Below are 21631 nucleotides of genomic sequence, written 5' to 3' on the forward strand. Positions count from 1 at the left end.
TTTGAGTAGAAGTGATTGACTGAGGTAATTCTTCTCTAAACTAACTAAGAACCAAATGTCTGATGTAAGATGTAGCCCCAGTGTTCCAGGGGTCAGGTACTGCATTAGGGAGGAAAATGTTGATTATTTTTTTAAATATACGAAACTCTGGGTTTTTTAACTACACTTAGCTGTGTGCTGACTGTTTAAATAACAATTTATAATTTGTTTGAGGAATTAAGAACACCAGAAAACATGCACAAAACTGCCCTAGCATCAAGCAGTGCTGGTTAGATGACTGATGGTAAAAGATAGCATTGGTTACATCTGGGATCTGCCAATTATAAAGTGATTTAATGTATTTATTTTATTTCTAGTTTTTATATAAAAATTGTTTCCAATTTGGTTTTTCTAATGAAAGGAAAGTGACCTGATGAAGTTTCCAAGCTGGATTGAAACTAACAGTCCTCTTATATCTTGTGAGACTTAAAGTGGGAGACAGAGAAATCTGCAACTGGCATCTTGCAGATCTATTCTAACATTGCCTTTTGCAGGTAGCTTCTCCAGCTGTAGTCAGCTGTGGGTTTGGCTGCTTTCCTAGCCAAAGTCACAGTTGCACAAATAACGATTCATGCTGTAGGTTTTAGTCCTGGGATATTATGATAGCATTGGAACACGCAAGGCCCTAGGCTTCCAGAGAGGGACTGTTAAGTTTCCACTACCATAATGGTAGGTCGGGTCTGTGTGAGTTCCCAAGGACTGCAGGGCTGAAACAGACATCCATTGCTTCTGCATGTACACCAGCCCTACACTGTGTAAATGTACATGTTTGGCTACTTTCGTAGCCAAAGTCACAGTTGCACAAATAATGATCCATGCTGTAGATTGTAGTTCTGGGATATTATTCATGTGCAGCAAGGATGTGTCAAGGTCCCTGCCTAAGGCTATATCTCATCATAGAATCATAGAATATCAGGGTTGGAAGGGACCTCAGGAGGTCATCTAGTCCCCCCACCCACCCAGTTACACTTCTAAAATTGGATGGACTGACAGACATTATTTGAATAAACCCCTAGATTGAGGGTTCCCACCTTTACCAAATACACACACAGTCACTTCAAGTGGAGCGTCCATATAACAAAGCTCACAAACTTCCCCACGTTTTCTGCTTGTTTTTGCTACCATAGCAATCTCAGGTCCGCCCTTCCATCCCACTCTCCCTTGAAGTTCACTTGTTCCCTGCCCTCCCAACTCTAACTCTGCACCCATTTCCCAACATGCCATGATCACTGCAGCCGTCTTGGCTTCTCAGCACCATTACTAGAGTGCAGGGGTGTTATTCTGGGACCCTATGGAGGGATTTAAGAGAGGTCATGAAGGTTTTGTGGATTAAAACAGCTTTAAGTAACTTCCTGTAACTCTTACAGCTCTGCCGCCTCTTGAAATGGTAGCTCAAGCTTGGTGCCTTTTGAAAGCAGAGATTCTGGGCTTCCCAGTGGTTGCAGGTGCTGGGTCACTACACTTGGGTGGCTGCAGAGGCTTCACAATTAAACTGGCACTCAGTAACTTTGTAGAAATAAACTTAATTTAGTAACAATAGATCAGCCTTCCCACAACTCTTTAAGGTTTGGGAGGGAGCATGCTAGTCTCCTCCAGTGCACACAAGGCTACCATAAGAATGGCTGGTGGGTTGCACCTCCAAGAGAACTGAATTGTCATGGAGGGACAATTATCCTCTCAGTCTGAAAAGCCCTTTCTTTGCAAGCCTTTGAGATGAAGGGAGCTGTATCTGTCAAATGTTATTTATCATCCAGATGGGATAGACTTTTAAATTGTACATGCAGATTTTAGTCTAATTTTATTGATACACAAAGCATATGTTGTCAAATGGCTCATTCTTAGCATCGGTGCTGTTCTGTTAATCCAGTATGGAGTGGCCCCACTTTCTATCCAGACTACCGTATCCCTGCAAGGTACAAATAAAAATTAGGTAATATTATCCTCAGAAATACTGATTTCATCTTATTATTGAAGAGTGCTTTGAAGAGCTGCTTGGGATTTTTATAACCATTTTGACAAGCACACACCATTCCACATGCAAAACAGGAGCTGCTTAATTATTTAGGGAGATGTCAATATGAGGCAAGATAAGAGCAGACAGCTCTGGGTGGTGGCCTCTGCACTGCAGATGGCGTGCTGTGGGACTGGATCCAGCAAAATTATTTTCTGTGCCGCACAAAGCAGTGGAAGCCCGAAGTGGCAAACTTTTTAAGATTATGGGAGTGTGACTCTTCCAGGAATGGCTTTTCCACATGCTTCCCCGTCACATCGCAAATTACAGTAGCTGTCTTTGAGACCAAGGCTTTGGTGTGGCTTTCTTCATTACCCACTAACACTGTTCCTAGTGTCAGGAGCTCAGAGTTGTTAGGGAGTTCATGAAATCCCTTACTCTCCACAGAGGGCCTAATCTGAGTCTGTTACAGAGACTCAGCCAAACACCAGACAGCCTCAAAGTTCCAGGGTCCAAAAGCTGCAAGATCACTTCTGCCCTCCCCACGAGTCTCCATGAAAACTTCTCCACTGGGCTTGCTCAGAGGCAGCAAAGAGGCCAGATATTCAAGAACCAGTCAATGGGAGGATCAGTGTGTTGCTAGAGGAGAACAGTCTGGAAGTAGATTTTTACAAAATCAACCTGATACATAAAGGCTAGAAAGCCCCTGTTCTGTGGAAACATCCATTTTTCCCCTGCTGCCCGAGTTCCCATTAGCTGTGGCTGTTGATGGTTATGGTTGTTTAGAACCACATGTTCTGGCTTTAGTAGCCTATAGGGACCTTATTATTTACATTCTCTATTGTGATGTATTAAATAACTTCAACTGGTTTCTGTGCCACCAGCCCAAATGAGAAATGGCTGCAGGACAAAAAAGCTTTTAGGTATTTTTAGAAATTGGCATCTCTTTGCTAGTGTGCTTGAGGGGGGACACGCAGTTTAATTTGGTGGGATCTCTGGATATAATGGAGCAGCCAATAAATAATGGCTTTCATTTGCTATGCTGCAGATGGGGTGTGAAACTCACAGAGCATATCAATTATGTACTCTACTCCATTGATTCTGTTGTGCTTAGCAAGTTACAGTTTTCTATATATTTTTTAAAGCTGATAATGAATCCACACTAATATTATATCAAAGTATATATGATCCACTTACAGTTCTTACTATAGAAAATATTTTGATTTTATGTAGTGCCTATATTAGGTGGCTAAAATTTTTCCTATCTTAAGGAGTTAGAGGTTGGAAGAGCAGTGACTGGGCACATGCTCCACAGAGCCATGCACACAGCCTCATACATGCAAACAGGTTTTGATGAAAGGGGAGTTGTTAGCCAGGACACTGAGGGTATTAGCCACTCTCTGGCTCCCATGCTGGCATCATATGCTGGCATGCTGGCTCTTTGCAGCCTGGCATCACAGCCCAAATGTTGTTTTGCAGGACAAAGGAAGCCATCCTCTGAGGGCCACACTGCAATATCAGGACTGGGTCTAAATCCAGAGTCCCATTGCGGGACATAGGGCAGATGAAAGTGGGTCAGAGGGTGCTGTGAACGTGACATGGCCTTCTGGGGAAGAACACTGAGTGAGGATTGCAGTGTGATGTCCACAAGTTGAGGGCCACATGTGGTGTTTTCATTGTGGGAGGCATACAGCTCTCATTAGGAAGTAGAGAATAATTAGTTATTAGGTACTGCACTTTGCAAATCACTTCACATCCTACACTGTTGGGGTTTTTTTTGTTCATATGCCAAATCTTCATGTATAACAACACATACAAGTACAAAACAATGTAAACAAACACAAACCTAAGAAGAAAATGCAGGCATTGCCAAAGGCATTGGCATGAACACCAGGCAAGGATACTAAAGGAAAAGAGAGCTCATTCTACTCTCAGGAGGTGGGAAAACTTCCCTGTGAGAGGTCCCAGTGAGTGATAGCACATACAGCTGAGAGATAGCAGAAGTTGGTAGTCAGACGTGAGTGAGTGCTCTTATGTTAGCTTCAGATCTAACACAGTCATAGCACAAGTTAAGGAATGTTTAAGGTGAACTGCAGAGTTTTTAAAAAGTCCCTGATCCATAACAGGCTGCATGTAAACAAATGATAAATAATTCTGCAGTTTAAAATACCGGCAGCAGGGCACACACATTTCAGGTGTGCTTTAGCCTCCTCTCTGTGGACATGAGGAGTGCATCAGCAGCCTGCTCAAGAACTCTCTGGTGCGATTTACTGCCATTAGCACAGCTCATTAATTTTAAATTGCATTAAAAAAATCTTTTTAAGCAATCGTGAAGGTTTTATTCACTGTATCTTCCCAGGGTTTCCATTCCATTTGTACAAGGAAAGCAAGCTGATCGGTTTCTCCTTCATAGTACAGTTCAAGTGAGCTTGCTTTGATTCCCATGCACTAGCCAAGTGCTGGTGTGCTTGGGTCCCCGCACTAGAAGGGAACATTGAAGTATTGAACATGTTTTTTGTGGAAGCCTTTAAAAAGCAAACATGAAAACATTGCTATTTAATAGTCACAGACAATACAGTAATATGGAGTTAGGGCGGAGAAGGTCTTGTCTGTCAGTTAGGGTAAAATGCCTTACCCAGATGTTGTAACCATCCCCAACCCAAGTGCAAGCGGGGGAATGGTCCCGCTATTGTGGGGAGCTTTCCTGGCTCCTACGGTATCCCAGTGGAATTGGCTAGAGAAAGGATCTGAGTCCCCGCTCCCACCCTCTTTATCCAGAGCCCTGCCTGACCTCGAGGGCTCCCCTTCCACTCTCCTGTGCAGCAGAGTCCTCAGAACCCCAACAAGGCTGGGCCCAGGATTCCTGAGAGGCTGAACCCCCAATCTTGTCATGGTCATTTAGGACAGGGGTTAGGGTGTCCCCACTCCAGGGTGCTCTCTCCTACTTCCCTGGCCTAGTGAGCACTACATTAAGTTCAAACCAAATATAATTTATTAAACAGCAACTGTAAGAAAAATAAGTATAAAATGGAAAAGGGTAAAGGAAATAAAGAATCTTCCCTTATGGGCACAGGGAACACCACAAACAGCCATCTCTGGGATGTAAGGAAAGTTCACAGTCTGTTCCTCACCCATCCTAGACCTCCCTCTCAGGTCTTGGCTGCACTGGGGTGATATTGTGGGTCAGATGCCTGCTCTGGCGGTGGCCTCAGGCGCTAGGTGCCAGGGACCCTTCTCCCCAGTACAGGCCCCTCCCCCCGTTGGCTTCACGTCGTCTCCCCTCCTCCCTCCCCCACCCCGACCAGCCTTCAAGGCCCTCTTGTCTGGCAACGTCTCCTTCCACTCAGCCCTCTGCCCAAGGTCCCACTTCACTCTCCCCTGCTCCTCGCCGCGCTCAACAGTAGTGTTACTTGTGACATGTCTAGCTTCCTCCATCTAGCCTCTGGCCCTGTAGCTGGCCAAGGTAGCTCAGCCTTTACTCACCATAAGCACGGATGGTCTGTGCTTCCCCAGCTCCAGGCTGTTCCAGCTCCCCAGCTCTGCCTCTTCTGGCTCAGTGCTGTTGCCCTGCCTCCAGCCCAGCTCTGGTTCCAGCCCCATCTGCCTTCTGGGCTGCTTCTCTGGCCCCTCTGATGCTGGCTGCTGCTGCTCTACCTCCAACTCAGCTCAGTCTGCTGCTCTCCCCTTAGCTCTGCCCTATCCTGGCTCAGGCAGCTCCACCTAACACAGGGGATGTGCCTCAGGCTCCTGACTCTCTCATTGGTTTGTCCACCCTATCAATCAGGGTGGCTGCTCCCCATTGGCCTTGGGGACTGTCAACTCAAGATCCTCATTTCTCTTTATCTCTTCTCCTTTCTTTTGGTACTGGGAGAGGGCCAACCAAAAAAACCAACCCACTAAGTTTCAATAAGGGGCCAACATAAGCATTATAAACCCAGGAAATATAGAACTAAGGGTGAATTTAAAAGAAATCTAAACATGCCTATGGTCTGGCAATGCACCAAAGGCACCCAAACAACCTTAACTGTCCCCTGTAATGAAACTTTCAATTTTTATAGTTCCAGAGGAACTTAAACTGATCTTTAAAAATATTATATCTCCCCCCCCACCCCCTTCCACTATAATATTGTTAAGGTTTTGGATGCTCTAACCATGCATTTTCAGACCTTGAACTATTTGGCTTTCTTTGAAGTTCAGTCTTATTTCCTGGGTTTAAAGTGGTTGGGTTTGGAATAATTACAACGTCCATGCAATGTAATTTACTCTAAAATATTGACACGTATGCTCCACCTTTAATCAATTTTAATATAGATTTCCCCTGGGAATTTCTTTGCTTGTTGGGTTTTTTCAAATTATTAAAGTATTATACATGAACATTAAACAAGAACCTGAAGAGAATATAAATATGTAATATTAACTTTGAACCATTTTTTAAAATTTTAGCTTATACAGTTAAATTCACCCAGACACTCTGGTTGCCAGTGTCCTGGCCAGTTAAGATAAGTTTATGGCAGTTTTGCATCTCCAGAGAAAAACAAAGTAGCTGGTGTGTGCGCTTCAGTGGTGCCCCTGTCTCCTGACTTCCCTGTTACCCTGCATGCAGTTTTCTCTCACTTCTGCACCCCATACATTCCCCTGCTCGCAAACCCTAGTTTTCCTCTGCTCATTGAGTGGATCTGGTGCAGTAGGTAGTTTTTGAAAAACCTGTTTTAGAATTAATGATCATGTTTGTTTGTTTTTAAAAATGCAAATATATCCCTCAGCAGAGGGTGAACAATAAAATCATCTCTCTGATGAACTCATGAAGAATTGCCATCTTTCAGAATGGCTGCCATATCCTGTCAATTGAGAATGAGGCCACAGGCTATACACAGTTAAGATGTCCTCTTTACAAACGCACACTGCCTTGGGAGTGAAGCCAAGCTACTTTTAGGGACGATATTGGCCTTCTTTATTTTTGAAAAGTAGAGAAAGGAGCACTAGGGAGGAGCAGGTAAAGGCAGGCGATGAGCCATCTTTGCTAAGGGCAGCCTGTACCTTCAGCCCCACGAAGAGCAATAGGACATGTCAGCTATTTTGGAAGAGGACAGTTCAGCTAAAGGAGAAACTTTCAGTTATAAAGAATAAGAATATGTTGTTTTGAAGTAGAATTAATTACCATTCATTCTAAAATATTTCTTCCACGGTACCTTACGTACAAGGTTTTCAGCGAGTATTTACTCTATGGGGAGTCTGCATTGTTAAGACCAGTAGGGACAAAAACAGGTATGACACTGGACACTAAATTTCTTGAAGGTTCTAGTTAACAATTTAATTATATCTCATAAACTAATGGATTTTCTGGTATATTCCCAAAAATAATTTTATACTTTTTTTTTTTTTTTTAAAAAGTACTTTAATTTTGGACGGATTCACTGTATTTGTCACATATAACAGGTTGAATCCCTCCTTGAAGTGTAAAACTTACCTCACTATTAACTCTGGAGCCATGACCAGCATGTTCATTATTAGGTTTGGCAGACTTTCTCCACCCTCTCAAAGCCTTAAGTGTGCAAAGGTGTGAAGCTGACAGTTCTGTTATCTTCTGCTAAGGCATTTCATCTGTTTTAGGGGTTCCCTATTCAGCTGCTTTTAGTTGACTTGTTTTTATAGAACTTTGTTTTAACAGGTTTCAGACTAGCAGCCGTGTTAGTCTGTATTCGCAAAAAGAAAAGGAGTACTTGTGGCACCTTAGAGACTACCCAATTTATTTGAGCATAAGCTTTCGTGAGCTACAGCTCACTTCATCGTGTAGCTCACGAAAGCTTATGCTCAAATAAATTTGTTCATCTCTCTAAGGTGCCACAAGTCCTCCTTTTCTTTTTGTTTTAACAGTCACACTGTCTCGGAGCAGGTAGAGTATCGATAGAGGAGAATGGAAATCATGATGTGGGCTAGTTCTGCATTTTCTTAAACCCTTGCTAAAGTGAAGAGGCAACTAGATGTTGATTACAAATCATTTAATGGACTGCAGCCATAGAGGCCTTGTTGGTGCATTAATCCGCCCCAGTTCCTGCATGCCTAAGCCCCTTTCATTAAGTCGTGGAAAAGATGTGGAAAGGAAAAAAGATTTTTGACTAATAAAATGCTATTTAATTGAGAAAAAGAATAGTGAATTATTCTCTTGGTGTGGTATTTAAAATTGACACAGTAAGTGGGAAGATATCATTTGCATATTTAGATGTCTTGCATTGAATTTTAATTTAATTTGGTATAATATACTCAGACATTAAGCTTCTGTAGTCCAGTATTTCACTCAAGCCCAGATAATGTAGCTATGCTAATGGATTGGAGGCTTCCTGATTTTCAAATTAAATTAATAAACTAGTAAATTGAATAAAAGAAACATTGTTTAGCACAAAGATTTAGCAAATCTGAAATTAAAAGAAATTCCATGAAAGCTTAATTCTTGTTTGGGCCTGTTATACTGAAGATATTTGAGAGTGTCTGCCTGCCTGCCTGTCTAATCTAAACTCATTTATTTAGCTACACTAGATGAACCTGTGTTACGTTTTTTCTGGAGGGCCCATCATCATCGTAGCTCAGTGCTGGTTTTTAAGAAAAAAGATAAAGAATGTGCTAATTGATTTAGGAATAAAAATTATTTACACTTCTATAGAGAGGCTCTGGAAGCTCTAAAAGACGAATTAATTCGGCATGACATCACCCTTGCACGTCGAATTATATGGATTGAAGAAGTGTTACACCGAGGCACAAAGAGATTATAGATGTGCCCAAAAATGGCCTAATGAGCAAGTGGCAGAGCCAAGAATAGAGCCAGAAATCCTCACACCCAGCCCCCTGTTCTAGCCCCGTATACCATATCCCTGTGCATCCCAGTCAGGATAATCTAGCTTTATAGTGTCATTTCTATGTAGCAATGGGACAGATCATATACAGTATAGTAAAACTTACTCATTTTAGCGTCAACAAAGAAGATGGGAAGTGCTGAGGTCCTCTAATCGTTCCATACTCCACAGTCTCCAGAAATAGATTGGGTGGGAAATGTCCACCTAATGGCAGTGCCCATGTTTTTCTGCTGTAGAGAGTTTGCTACTTTAGTGTGGACTTTTACATAAACTAACTAATGCAGATGCATATTTTTCTGTATCCTTAATAGAAGCTAAATACAGAGTTTGAAGTTATTTTAATCTATGACACTCAACAAAGCAGATATTGTTTGTGACCCTTGCTGTTATGTTTTTGGTTCTTTTGATGATTGTGTTCACCAGAGTAGCTCGCTCATCTTTGCTTTTAAAGTTGGAACAGAACCTCACTCCAAATGCAGATGAGTAGGATTTCAGTGGGTTTCCACCATATAGCTCACCTTTGAAATATTTTCTTCCTACTTTTAGGAAATGAATTCAGTATTTAAGACTGTGCTAGACTTGACATATCCAATAACCTCCATGTTCTCTGGAGCTTCATTTAACAATGGCATCAGCAACATCTTCAAAGACAAACAGATTGAGGTAACTTGCTTGTTTGCTTTAATGTGTAACAAATGTTCTCCTCCTGTTGGACTGCAATAGAAAGGTCTGTTTTTTTTTTATGCTCATAATAGTTTAGGTATTCTGGCCTGATGTACAGCATGCTGTAACGATTAACTTAACATTGCACCAGCCTGGGAGGGAGGATTTACCTTTAATGCCATTTTAATGGAATTTGGACCTACCATGTGGTAGGTAAAATATCTGTTTAATCACTTCTGTTTGGATTGCCAATTAAACCCGCCTGGCTGAGAGCCTGAGTCAGGGCCATGTGACCTTGTCACTCACTGCTGCGTTGTGCCTCCTTTTGGTGTTCTGGGAATTAGCTCTGCCCAGTTTAGCGCCCCCTTCTGTCTCCTCCACCGTCTGCACCTCTCCTCCCGTTCACAGATTCGCAGCACAGCTGCTTTGTGACTTAGCCTTCCAGCCAGGTCACACTGTAATTCCCCTCCCACTGTGCAGTCCTTCAGAGTCTTTCTGCTCAAGTGCGTCAGGCAGTCCTCCTCATGCCCAGGCCTTGACCCTGTCACGCAAGCAGTCTTCTAGTTCGCTGCCCCGAGCAGTAGTACTCTGCAGTGGTTGGTAGGGGACCTTAGGCCTGCCCTCTACTTTGGGTTCCAGTCCAGGGCCTTGTAACAAGTGGTTGAGGTCTGCAGGGCACCCACCTTACTGCTCTAGCCCCTGAACTACTTCCTACTGTGTTTCTCCCGGTCTCCAAGTCAGATCTCTCTAAGGCCTAGTAGGTCTCGGCGGTTCCTTCCCCGCTTCCTTCTACCTTACTCCAGGGGAGGCTACAGACTTCCTCCCTGCTGCCCCCTTACACTTTTGCCAGCCTCCTGGCCTTATGGAAGCCCCTGGCTGATCCCTCCCAGGTGTCCTTTCTAATCAAGGCTTTCCAGCCTAATTCGCCCTCATTTGCTGCTTAATTGGCTGATTGGGCCTGCCTGGCCTAATTCAGCTCTCTCAGCGTTGGTGTGGGGAGTACACCTGACCACAAACCTAAATGGTTTTTCATTATTATCTCGCTAGTTCAGTAGGTAATTCTTTTAAACTAGTCACTCTTTTGAAAGAAGAGTTTGTGTAACCCTTTGGGGTGCATTCCACAGAAAGGGCTTAAAAAAGTGCAGTGAACTTTTAAAATGTGCATTGACTTTTTAAGAATGAACATACTGAATATTAACCGTTTCTGCTCTCTGTATTGTAGGTCAGGACCTTTTTGGTCATTTTTAGGCACTGTGTAAGATGCCTGTGAAACGACTGACATGTGAAATGTCACCTCATCCTCCACTGTCACTGTCATAAAGCACATGATTAAAAACTCTTCTCCCAGCAATCCCAATCAGGGGAGCATTTCTCTAGCTCAGGGGTCATATCCCATTTTGCTCAACTGTAATCCATATGCCTGCGTGTTTGTCAGAGACGCTCCCAGTGCAATGCCTTGGCCGCAGGGCTAATGCAATCCCTAGCTGTATACATGGGAATCTCGAATAGGAGTAGGGACATCACATAACCTCTGTTTTTTTGGCACTGGTGCAGCCACTATTAGAGTATACTGTCCACTTCTGGTGTCCACGATTCAAGAAGGATGTTGATATATTGGAGAGGGTTCAGAGGAGAGCCACAAGAATGATTAGAGGAAAGGAAAACCTGCCTTATAGTGATAGATTCAAGGAGCTCAATCTGTTTAGCTTAACGAACAGGTTAAGGGTGACTTGATCATACGTACCTACCTGGGAAACAAAAATTTGATAACAGGCTCTTAGATCTAGGAAAGAAAGGCACAACACAGTCCAATGGCTGGAAGTTGAAGCTGGACAAGTTCAGACTAGAAATAAGATATATGTTTTTAAAATGAGGTTAATTAACCATTAGAACAACTTAGCAAGGGTCGTGGTGGATTCTCCATCAGTGGCGATTTGTAAATCAAGACCGGATGATTTTCTAAAAAATCTGCTCTAGTTCAAACAGGGATTAATTCAGGGAAGTCCTATGACCACTGTTATACAAGAGGCCAGACCTGATGTTCTCGATGGTCCCTTCTGGCTTTGGAATCTGTGAATCTCTTTGGAATCCTCTTGGTATCAGACTATGTTTAATAAACAGCTTTTTTAAAAACGTTCTGCATCAAGAAGGCAAACGGCATTTTGGGCTGTATAAGTAGGAGCATTGCCAGCAGATCGAGGGACATGATCATTTCCCTCCATTCGGCATTGGTGAGGCCTCATATGGAGTACTATGTCCAGTTTTGGGCCCCACACTACAAGAAGGATGTGGAAAAATTGGAAAGAGTCCAGCAGAGGGCAACAAAAATGATTAGGGGGCTGGAGCACATAACTTATGAGGAGAGGCTGAGGGAACTGGGATTATTTAGTCTGCAGAAGAGAAGAATGAGGGGGGATTTGATAGCTGCTTTCAACTACCTGAAAGGGGGTTCCAAAGAGGATGGATCTAGACTGTTCTCAGTGGTAGCAGATGACAGAACGAGGAGTAATGATCTCAAGTTGCAGTGGGGGAGGTTTAGGTTGGATATTAGGAAAAACTTTTTCACTAGGAGGGTGGTGAAGCACTGGAATGCGTTCCCTAGGGAGGTGGTGGAATCTCCTTCCTTAGAGGTTTTTAAGGTCAGGCTTGACAAAGCCCTGGGTGGGATGATTTAGTTGGGGATTGGTCCTGCTAAGAGGCCTCACCAATGCTGAATAGAGGACAATGATCATGTCCCTCGATCTGCTGGCAATGCTCCTACTTATACAGCCGAAAATGCTCCTTCTTGGCAGCAAGGGCACACTGTTGACTCATATCCAGCTTCTCGTCCACTGTAATCCGTAGGTCCTTTTCTGCAGAACTGCTGCCGAGCCATTCGGTCCCTCGTCTGTAGCGGTGCATGGGATTCTTCCGTCCTAAGTGCAGGACTCTGCACTTGTCCTTCTTGAACCTCATCAGATTTCCTTTGGCCCAATCCTCTAACTTATCTAGGTCCCTCTGTGTCCTATCCCTAACCTCCAGCATATCTACCACTCCTCCCAGTTTAGTGTCATCTGCAAACTTGCTGAGGGTGCAATCCACGCCATCCTCCAGATCATTAATGAAGATATTGAACAAAACCGGCCCCAGGACCGACCCTTGGGGCACTCCACTTGATACCGGCTGCCAACTAGACATGGAGCCATTGATCACTCCCCGTTGAGCCTGACGATCTAGCCAACTTTCTGTCCACCTTATAGTCCATTCATCCAGCTCATACTTCTTTAACTTGCTGGCAAGAATACTGTGGGACACCATGTCAAAAGCTTTGCTAAAGTCAAGGAATAACATGTCCACTGCTTTCCCCTCATCTACAGAGCCAGTTATCTTGTCATAGAAGGCAATTAGGTTAGTCAGGCATGACTTGCCCTTGGTGAATCCATGCTGACTGTTCCTGATCACTTTCCTCTGCTTCAGAATTGATTCACTGAGGACTTGTTCCATGATTTTTCCAGGAACTGAGGTGAGGCTGACTGGCCTGTAGTTCTCCAGATCCTCCTCCTTCCCTTTTTTAAAGATGGGCACTACATTAGCCTTTTTCCAGTCATCTGGGACCTCCCCCGATCGCCATGAGTTTTCAAAGATAATGGCCAATGGCTCTGCAGTGACATCTGCCAACTCCTTTAGCACCCTCAGATGCAGCACATCAGGCCCCATGAACTTGTGCTCGTCCAGCTTTTCTAAATAGTCCCGAACCACTTCTTTCTCCACAGAGGGCTGGTCACCTCCTCCCCATACTGTGCTGCCCAGTGCAGTAGTCTCGGAGCTGACCTTGTCTGTGAAGAACATCAGCTGTCACCACCTCAGAAATAGACACTGATGCAAAATGGACAGTTATAGAACCCGGCTACCCCATTATCACTGTTATACCTGCCCTACAGAGAGAGAGAAATTAACTTTGCTAGCACTTGTTCACTACTCATGCCAGTAAAGATATTGAGACTGAAAAATGAGTATGTGTAGGGATGTGTATACACAAGAATGTCTCCTAAAAGTAACAGTGAGACTTGCACTAAGGAGGACTCCCACTGGGCAAACCCTTGTCTTAAAGGATTATTTCAAAGCGTCCCCAAAGTTTCCAATACAATTTTGTTTGCCCTTTAAGAACTCACTTCTTCTGGGCATCCACATTTTCTCATCTGTAATTGTGTAAGACGGATTTTGCTGTAAAGAGTGCTAATGCTGTAGGTTAACATAACTCCAAAAGGAGTAAATATAGACTTTTACAAACATGGGTTATGGATCTGCTATACCCTGTATTGTATATTGAGAATCTCAAAAACCTTCTTATTTTCCTGGAAATATTATTTCATTTGTGTTAGGAAAAGAGAACATGGCTTTTCATCCCAGTTGGTTATACATAAAGTGTTTGCTTTAGAGCCAGATTTTTAGCCACCCACGCAGGGCTCACATTTTCATCTCTGTGTGCAGGCATTTATGCGTATATGTCCCTGTATTAGAATTGCTTGTCAGCTTATGCCCAGGGTTACTGATGACTATAAAACTGACACTTCCTGTATTGCAGGATCTGTGGATTCCTTACTTCACTATCACGACTGACATTACTGCGTCAGCCATGAGAGTCCACACAGATGGTAAGTGTGTCCAGATAGTCTTCTGCGGGGTGGGGCGTGTCTCTAAGCTTGTAGTGATGTTTGAATGCCAGCCTTTCTGTATAGTTTCATTCCTTTCCATACCTTTACTTTTCCTTCGTCCTTCTCAGTGCTACCTGCTGAACACCAGATCCATGGCTGCACACAGATTACAAGGAGCTATAGCACCTGAGGAATTGAAATAGGCAAGATGATTCACTGCGTGGAGTGTAAATTAGTTCATGGACACCAATGTGTTCATAAAAACATGCATGGAATACAAAAACTCCCCCTTAAATCAGAATTAATTGTAAAAATCATGCATTTAAATAAAAGCCCTCATGAATCTAGCTGTTCTCCCCAGGAAGAGACATGGGGTCAGATGCTTATTTACAATAAGGCCCCTTTGTTGCTCTGGCACTATATAAGGATCTTTATAACTTTAAGGCTGTCTTACATTGCCAGAGCAGTGTAAAAGGTCTTAGTGTAAATGAGAAACCAGGCCCATTGGTTTGTTGACTATTTTTAGTTATGCAATATAGTCACCTCTATATGCATCCGATGAAGTGAGCTGTAGCTCACGAAAGCTTATGCTCAGATAAATTGGTTAGTCTCTAAGGTGCCACAACTACTCCTTTTCTTTTTATAGTCACCTCTGTTTGGCTCCCGATTATTGTCCTTTTCTGTGGTTTTTCACAAAACCATTTAAAAATATGGCTGAGTTCTCCCTGCTTCTTTTAAACTGGGCTGTTGGAGAACTTGCCTCTTAGTAGCGAAGTGACAAACTTGCAAGTATGCTACACCAAGCTGGAGTGTTCCAAGACAATACATTAGAATTTAGCTGCTACTCACAACACAGTGTTCATTTTCAATACTGGTCAGGTGATTTTCTCTTTGAAAGAAAATAGTGACAAGTTTTGTGCTCTACCAGCCATTACGCCGTGTGGCTTTGATCACTTCTGTTTTTCTCTCAGTAAAACATACCCATCTGATTCCCATGTCTTCCTTCTAAACACTTGCAATAGCAAAGGGATAAGAGGAAGCCAGGAGCTTTCCCTTTTAGTTCTCTCATTCATCATTCCCTTGCAGTCTCCTCTTCTAGGGGATCATAAATGGGCTCTTCAAGTGCCAAAAATCTCTCATAGGAATTGCTTCCTATTCATTGAGATGTAATGAGTTACCATTTGACATTAATGGAAATTGATCTTATGGTCAAATTTTGTTCAGCACCAGCAGCCTTATCTTGGTGGAGTGGTTTGTGGAGAGGCCTTTAATACTATAGAGCAGCCTATCTCTGAAAATACCAGTTATGAAGACACATTGTAAAATCAATAGGCAGCCACTTATCAGTGCTGGCTCCTGCTGGCACATCTTTCTGCTTTCCTCCTCCCCCACCAGTGTGTCTGTTTTGTTAATCCAGCTACATCCTGCTTGGCATTTGAGAACACAGATTCCTTTTTCCAGGAATAAGTTTTAAAATAATAACAGAATATTAAAGCATAGGGGAAACCCTGAGAACTGCTCAGACCAGTCTCTGGAATTCAGTGCATGCATCAAAAAAATAGAGGGAAAACCCCCCAAACACATCCACCTCAAGCATTATTCAGTCTTCAGTATTCTATTGACGAGATACCAAAAGCCAAGCTTTTCCCCATCTAGAGATCCCCAGTAAACCTATAACCAAAAGTAGTGAAGAGCAAACGTCCTACCAGCATTGACCTCTGATAGACAAAAGAAACACTGTTACAAATCCATACCCACCTCAGAAGAACCAGTAATGAAAGATTCTAGATGCAAAATTCTCTACACCCAGTTTGACCAGCAAGATTTGAAGTCTGATGTGCTAAGGGCTAACTATTGAGAGCTGAGCTTGTGGAGGGAACATTGCAACTCCAATTTAACATTAATATAATTAAACTTACCCCTTGGTGTGAGAGTGACGATATGGCCAGTGCCTTCTGTTCTATTGTGGCCTGCTGCACTCTGCACAACATCTGTGAGGATTAAAGTGCGTGTTTTCACATGGAGTGATTCGCAGGCCAGGCGTAGGCAACCAGAAAGTAGACCTGGCATCACTGGAAAGGCAGGAAAAGGAAGTAAGGGTTACCTAGTTTTCCCACATCCTTGGAAAGGAGGGGGATGTGGATGAAGAGATGTGATGCTGTGATGGGGACCTGTAATTTGTAAACAATTTTTATTGTTGTACTCTTATCACTAGAGAGCCTAGAAATCCGTTTGACACAGAAAACCATGGAATGTACGTTTTTTACAGAGAATCTTTAGTTTTTACATTTTGTGAAAAAATAAAAACATATATTAGCTATTAACTACATTTTACTAAAAGTACCAATGTCACTTATTCAATGTGTGCAACCTTCCCCTCTTGTGGTTGATTTTTGAATGCGCTTTAAATTTACATAGCTAAACATACTCCAATAAACTGCCTCCGGCGTATAGAGGTTACCCAACAGTGTATAGGTGTTCATGTTTTAGTGCATCTCAGATTTCACTTCAGCCTCCCGAACTAACTCAGACAGTGAATAATGTTAATATAAAAGCAATTTTCGATTTTTTGTGCATTTAAAAAAACAGTTTTCTGAAAATACAGAATACAGACATAGAAGTATTTGGTATATGTAAGAAATACAAATTGCAATTCTACTAATTTATTTTATTATAATAATTGAAGGCCCTGGTAGTCTTTGAACTTGCTTCAAAATTGTAAATATTGGGTTCAACTGATACCTATATATATTGTGGCCAAGGAGACTAAAGTTCAGCATTTCATTTTAATCGTGGAAAAATTCAAATTTTTATGTTTTTTTTTTATAGGAGGTTTTTTTTATCACAGAAAACTAGGATCCCTGCTTATCATAGCCACAGAACCTTTCCACTTTGTTCTCTAGCTTGGGGCCTTTTCTGCAGAGAGGTGTTGGGGGAAGGGAATCTCCATCCTCTTGGCTGTTATTGCTAAGTGTGACTGTCCCAGCCATTGAGATTTCCATTGTCTCATCTGGATCCTCCCGTCACATGTGCAGATTTTATTCAGTTTGTTAATGTCTCTGGTCTCCAGGCTGCTCTGTGAGTCAAACACCTTGTGCCTTCCCTTTACACTCAGTGTATAGCAGTGCAAAGCCCAGGGGAAACTGAGGCATGCAGAGGCATAAAAAATATATTGTCAAAATTCCCATATTCATCACACCCTACTGATGGACAGTCCTATTGACAAGAGTCCTGGCTGGGAGGCTCGGTCCATCTGAGGTGGAAGTGCCTGCCAAGGCAGTGAAAGAGCATTTTTTGGTCATGGTTTAAAAGAGGAAAGGGTCCCTCACTATATGTTCTGCATCAGCACCAGGCTACAATTTTATCACTTTGGAATGCTTTCATTACAGCTAATGTTGGCAGCCCACAGACACATTCTGCTAAGAATTAGATGTGCATTTCGTTAACCAGGTTTTAAAAATTTGGGCTTGGCTGAGAGGGTGAGGTGAAGTCCTAGCAAGGTGTTTGGGACAGTGCTTTGCTAGTCAAGGTATAAATCTATATCATTACATCCAGTGGGGAGCTGGAGCTGGTTCGCACCAGTTCGCGTGAACCAGTTGTTAAATTTAGAAGCCGGTTTAGAACCGGTTGTTAAAGGGGTGGGAAAACTCTGGCCCGAAGGCCACATGCGGCCCTCAGGACCGTCCTGTCCATCCCACCTGAGCGCTCGGCTGGGGAGGCTCCCCTATGAATTTTTGCTCACCCGGCGGCACGTCCTTCACTCGCTCCAAGCCTTCGCGGCACTTCAGCAGCAGGTCCTTCAGTGCCGCCGAAGACCTGGAGCGACTGAAGAACGTGCCGCCGAAGTGCCACTGAAGGCTCGGAGCAACTGAAGGAACCGGTTTTTCAGCTTCTGGCAGCTCATTACTGATGACATTGATGTGGCAGAGTTATTAAAGAGCAGAATTTGCAAAGATTTGGGCTCATGCTTGCAAAGCCTGTACTCTTTTAATTGTTTTGCCAGGAATAATTGTAAAGGTAGTTTGAAAGAGTTACTACTTGTGTTTAAATTTAATTTTCCCTGCTTTGCATTCAGGCTGGATCACATGTAAGATTGCCCCCGGTCAATATTATGTCATGGAGGACGGTGGGCTCTGTGCTCAGGGTGGCAAGCAGACAGTCTAGCTCCTCATAGCAGGTGCATGTAGAGGGTGCCTATCAAACCTGCCATTTGCATCCTTCACTTTGTAGTACAACTGCTTTAGGTACTTGATGCACTTCCTGCACTGCTCACCAGTCTGGTGGCTGCCCACCTCCACCAGTTTCTTCAAAATGGCCTCACAGAATTTCTGGAGCTCCAGCTGGAATAATGATCCCTGGTGTATCTACACCAGAGATTAACTAGGTCCCTGGTGTGCTCCTCCAGCCAGCTAGCAGCGTGCTGGGTGGTGGGCCTCCTTGATGCTGTTCAACAGAGCTGGACTGAGCTGTTCAGAAACTGGAGCAGGCTGCATGGAAAATGAAGAACCCCAAACACCAAGCAAAGGTACATGAACTGGCAGATGACTGTGGTGTATAGAGGATGAGTGGGAAGTGAGTTGCTAGAACAGCTGGAAGCTACAAGTATGGGGAGTCCTTGGACTTAACGACACAATTCGTTCCTCAGAATTGCATTGTAAGTCAAAACGTTGTAAGTCGAAACTGCTTTTCCCATAGGAATCACAGAATATCAGGGACTTCAGGAGGTCATCTAGTCCAAAGCTCTGCTCAAAGCAGGACCAATCCCCAACTAAATCATCCCACCCAGGGCTTTGTCAAGCCTGACCTTAAAAACCTGAAAGGAAGGAAGTTCCACCACCTCCCTAGGTAACCATTCCAGTACTTCACCACCCTCCTAGTGAAAAATGTTTTCCTAATATCCAACCTAAACCTCCCCCACTGCAACTTGAGACCATTGCTCCTTATTCTGTCATCTGCTACCACTGAGAACAGTCTAGATCCATCCTCTTTGGAACCCCCTTTCAGGTAGTTGAAAGCACCTATCAAATCCCCCCTCATTCTTCTCTTCCGCAGACTAAACAATCCCAGTTCCCTCAGCCTCTCCTCATAAGTCATGTGTTCAAGTCCCCTAATCATCTGTGTTGCCCTTCGCTGGATGCTTTCCAATTTTTCCACATCCTTCTTGTTGTGTGGGGCCAAAAACTGGACACAGTACTCTAGATGAGGCCTCACCAATGTCGAACAGAGGGGAACGATGACGTCCCTCGATCTGCTGGCAATGCCCCTACTTATACGTCCCAAAATGCCATTGGCCTTCTTGGCAACAAGTGCACACTGTTGACTCATATCCAGCTTCTTGTCCACTGTAACCCCTAGGTCCTTTTCTGCAGAACTGCTGCCAAGCCATTCGGTCCCTAGTCTGTAGCAGTGCCTGGGATTCTTCCATCCTAAGTGCAGGACTCTGCACTTGTCCTTGTTGCATCAATGGTATGAAGGGGGGATTGGTTCCTGAACCAAGGCTTGATACACTATTTTCCCCACAATAACCCAGATTTTGTGTACTCAATGAATTATAGATGACTAATGTTGCAACATCAATGTATTTACTGTACACTGTATTTAGTAAAAAGCATTCAAATAAACATAAAAACTCACATATGCTGCTCAGAATCCCAGCAACACAGGCTCAGAAAGTCAGGGAGAACGGCACACATGCTGAGCCTTAACCAATCACTGTTCAAGCTTTCAGAAGGCTGAGCACAGGGCCGGGAGCCAATCAAAAACAAGCAGCAACCCTACCTGGCAACAAGCTACCCTGCTGCTTCAAAGCCAATCAGAAGTGACCCCTTCCAGCTCCATACAAGTATAATGCAACCAGGACGTGATTTCAAGCCAACTTTATGCAAATCTAGCATTGTAAGGGCGAAACAGGCAGTCAACTGAAAAGCGTTGTAAGTGGCGTCCAAATGTAAGTTGGCGTTGTAAGTCCAAGGACTTCCTGTACAGGGAATTGTGGGAATAGCAGTGGAGGACTATCCAGCCCTGATAGCTGCACCTTTACTACTTCCACAGTGCAAAATGTGTGGTAAGGGAGCAAATCACAGCTCAACACACGTGCTGACCCCGCTTGGGGTCAGTATGCACCTAGACATGCATTTAAGGACTTTGAGTCTATATGATAGAATGTTTGGGCAAAAATGCCCAGTATAACATGCATGAAACCAGCAGTACAGAAACATCTCAACGATCCCTGCCCAGTACTGGCATTGTTGTCTTTAAGTGGAAGTTTAGTGCTTATAATAAGGAGCAGGGAGTCAGGAATCCTGGGATTTAGTCCTGGTTCTGCCAGTGTCTGAAACTATGACCGTGGGCAAGTCACTTTAACCTTTCTGATCCCAATTTCCCTTGCTGCTAAATAGTATAATGGTATATACCTACCCAACTGTCAGTGGGTTGTGAGGCTGAAATAACGTTTGTAAAAGCTTTGTGGTCCTAGAACGAAAGGTACAGAGACTATCATTGTAACAGCCAGGCGCGGAAGGGTTGGGCTGGCGAAGAAAGAAGTTCCAGGGAAGGACCAGAGATGTTCTCCCCATGCTGATTGGCGGTTTGCTCCCTCCCTCCCTGTCTCTTCACCTCAGCCTTTCTCCACCAGCTCTCCATGAAACCCTCTCCTCTGCCCTGCTCTGGCCCCCTCATTTCCCCTTCCTTCAATGTCCCCTCCCAACAAAACCCACCCAAAACAAACACAGATTAAAAATCTTGTCACATGCCATTTGCAAACCGTCACTCTGCTTGTGTGGTATGTCCCACCCTTTGCCTGTCTGGTTTATTTACATGGTAATCTCATTGAGGCAGGGAGTATCCATGATTCAGTTAATACAGTGCCTAGCACAATGAGGCCCCATTTTTGGTCGTCCCTACACACTGGCATAATACAAATAATATACAGTAATTATTACTCTTTAAAGCCAAGTATGGTGTCTGGGGATGAGAACCATATGGGTGACCCTGCCAAAGGAATCCAAGCCAACTGGGTCTCTACATGTTCTCTCATCCGCTGCATACTCTTTTAAATGGTGAGAAAAAGTCTCTTGTATTAACAAATAAAGCTGTTCAGTCAGCTAATTAATAGATTAACTTGGTGATTCAGAGATGGTTGTTTTGCTTCCTCCTGTACCACAGAACAGCTTCCCAAGTGCTACCTTTCCATGATAATTTAAAGCAATTGCCACTCCGTATAGAACACTGCCCTTGAGTACTTGTGGTATGACAGCAGTCTCGCAGGCTACGCTATTGCAGGTCTTGTGCTTTGTTGAAATAGACAAAATGGGGTCATTTGGGGCTTTGTTAATCCTTGCTTGCTGAGTTTTGTTTTGGAACATCTCACCCTGGGAGTAGTTTGTCTTTGTGTGTCATTTGATCTGGACCATCAAAGTTTTGGGAGGTTTTGGTTTTGGCCAATCTCTAATGCTCTCTGTATAGAACTGAAATGAAAGAGCAGGTTGTTTCCTCTG

General features: G+C 43.6%; 1 protein-coding gene across 6 annotated transcripts in view; it reads left to right on the top strand.

The window, feature by feature from the left end:
• Nucleotides 1–21631, top strand: part of PNPLA7 (patatin like domain 7, lysophospholipase) — a 428589-nt gene that overhangs the window by 352826 nt on the left and 54132 nt on the right. For all 6 annotated transcript variants that reach the window (XM_077836180.1, XM_077836185.1, XM_077836179.1 and 3 more), the window contains 2 exons: nt 9385–9501; nt 14066–14135. In XM_077836180.1, the coding sequence (XP_077692306.1) occupies nt 9385–9501; nt 14066–14135 (187 nt within the window). The remainder of the gene's footprint in view (nt 1–9384; nt 9502–14065; nt 14136–21631) is intronic.

This window comes from Eretmochelys imbricata, chromosome 16, assembly GCF_965152235.1.
Source record: "Eretmochelys imbricata isolate rEreImb1 chromosome 16, rEreImb1.hap1, whole genome shotgun sequence".
Taxonomy (NCBI): domain Eukaryota; kingdom Metazoa; phylum Chordata; order Testudines; family Cheloniidae; genus Eretmochelys; species Eretmochelys imbricata.